The sequence below is a fragment of the Scylla paramamosain genome, chromosome 33, assembly GCF_035594125.1.
Source record: "Scylla paramamosain isolate STU-SP2022 chromosome 33, ASM3559412v1, whole genome shotgun sequence".
In the NCBI taxonomy this organism is placed as follows: domain Eukaryota; kingdom Metazoa; phylum Arthropoda; class Malacostraca; order Decapoda; family Portunidae; genus Scylla; species Scylla paramamosain.
Window position 1 is genome coordinate 16,077,360 of NC_087183.1, and position 1,590 is coordinate 16,078,949.

Consider the following 1,590-nt stretch of genomic DNA (forward strand, 5'->3'; position numbering starts at 1 on the left):
CCTTCGCGTTCCCACGTCCTGCAACTTCACTTTTCCGACCTGCAAGCCTCGTCTCTCCACCACAAAAGCCTGTTAATCCCTCGCCTCGCCCGCCGCCGCCCGCCCCGCTCCTCCCGCCCCTGTCAAGGCTCAGGCAATGACAGCCGCTTGGTGTTGGGGCGGGAGGAGGGATGGGGAAAGGATAGGGTAGTGGATTTCAAGCCTGGGTATGTTAGATGGTCCATTCAAAACCTATTTAAGGCATTCCCACAATGTCCACAGCCTAGACAGTCTATTCAAGTCATAGATAACTTACCCAATGCCTTCCCAGCCTATCTTGAGTCCAGAGAGCTCATTCACAACCTTCCAAGCCTATTCACACCCTGTCCGCAATCTCCCCACCCTACCTACAGCCTACACAACCTATCCACAGCCTTCCAAATTTATTCACGGTCTATTCAAAAGCTACACAGCCTATTCACAGCCTACACAGCCTTCCCAGCCTATCCAAAGTCTAGACATCCTACTCACGGCCTCCTGGTTGTCTAATAAGCTTAAGCCCAGACATGACAAATTCTCACCATCCAAGGCTCCTCCTCTTCCTCCCTTCCCAAGTATCCTAACTGAGAATCCTACCCAAGTATCCTAACCCAACACTCTCATGTATCCTAACCTAACCTATGGATCCTACTGAGTATCCTATCTACTTATCTATCTCTTAGCATCCTAACCTAACAAATGGATCCTATTGGGTATCTATCTACGCATCCTTCCCAAGTATCCTAAATCCACAGGTCTCCCAGCCCTCGCCAGGTGTGTCAAGCCCTTCTTCACACCTGCCACGCCCCCTGAACCCCATGCCATGCCCCCTGAACCACTTGCCACCCCTCTGAACCCCTGCGACGCTCCCTGAATCCCCTACCACGCCCCTTGAACCCCTTGCCACGCCCCCTGAACCACTTGCCACGCTCCCTGAACCCCCTGCCACGCCCCCAGAACCCCCTACCACGCTCCCCTGAACCTCCTGTCATGCCCCCTGAACCCCCTGCCACGCTCCCCTGAACCCATTGCCACGCCCCCAGAACCCCCTGCCACGCCCCCTGAACCCCCAGCCACGCCCCCAGAACCCCCAGCCACGCCCCCTGAACCCACAGCCACGCCCCCTGAACCCCTTGCCACGCCCCCAGAACCCCCAGCCACGCCCCCTGAACCCACAGCCACGCTCCCCTGAACCCCTTGCCACACCCCCCAGAACCCCCATCAAGGCCTCCAGAACCACCTGCCACCCCCCCCAGAATCCCCTGCCACGCCCCCAGAGCCGCTCAGAGTCCCAACCTAAGCATCGGCATTAGCAGTGACTCGCAATGACGTCAATGGTTTCACGATCGATCACTAAAGAGGCAAGGTGCGCCATCACTGCACCCTTCATCATCACCCTGGCCTCCCATCACCCTAAAGTGTGTCACCCTGGCTGTGTTTTGTGGTATTCTGTTGTTTGTCTTGTTTGTTTGTTTGTTTGTTTTTTTGTCACGCTTCATTTTCTCACCCTGTATAATATTTCACCTGTATCTGGTATCTGTGTCACCCTAGAGTGCTTTTTTTGTATCACCG

At 55.4% G+C, this 1,590-nt stretch overlaps 1 protein-coding gene across 1 annotated transcript; it reads left to right on the forward strand.

The window, feature by feature from the left end:
* Nucleotides 1–298: 298 nt before the first annotated feature.
* Nucleotides 299–1,210, forward strand: LOC135089471 (uncharacterized). The gene is made up of 3 exons (XM_063985052.1): nt 299–593; nt 774–792; nt 976–1,210. Exons 1-3 carry the CDS (start codon nt 299–301, stop codon nt 1,208–1,210), a joined length of 549 nt encoding a protein of 182 aa, XP_063841122.1.
* The last annotated feature ends 380 nt before the right edge of the window (nt 1,211–1,590 follow it).

Excerpts from the sequence above, each read along its gene's own strand:
- LOC135089471 (XM_063985052.1), top strand. The coding sequence starts at position 299 with ATGCCTTCCCAGCCTATCTTGAGTCCAGAGAGCTCATTCACAACCTTC.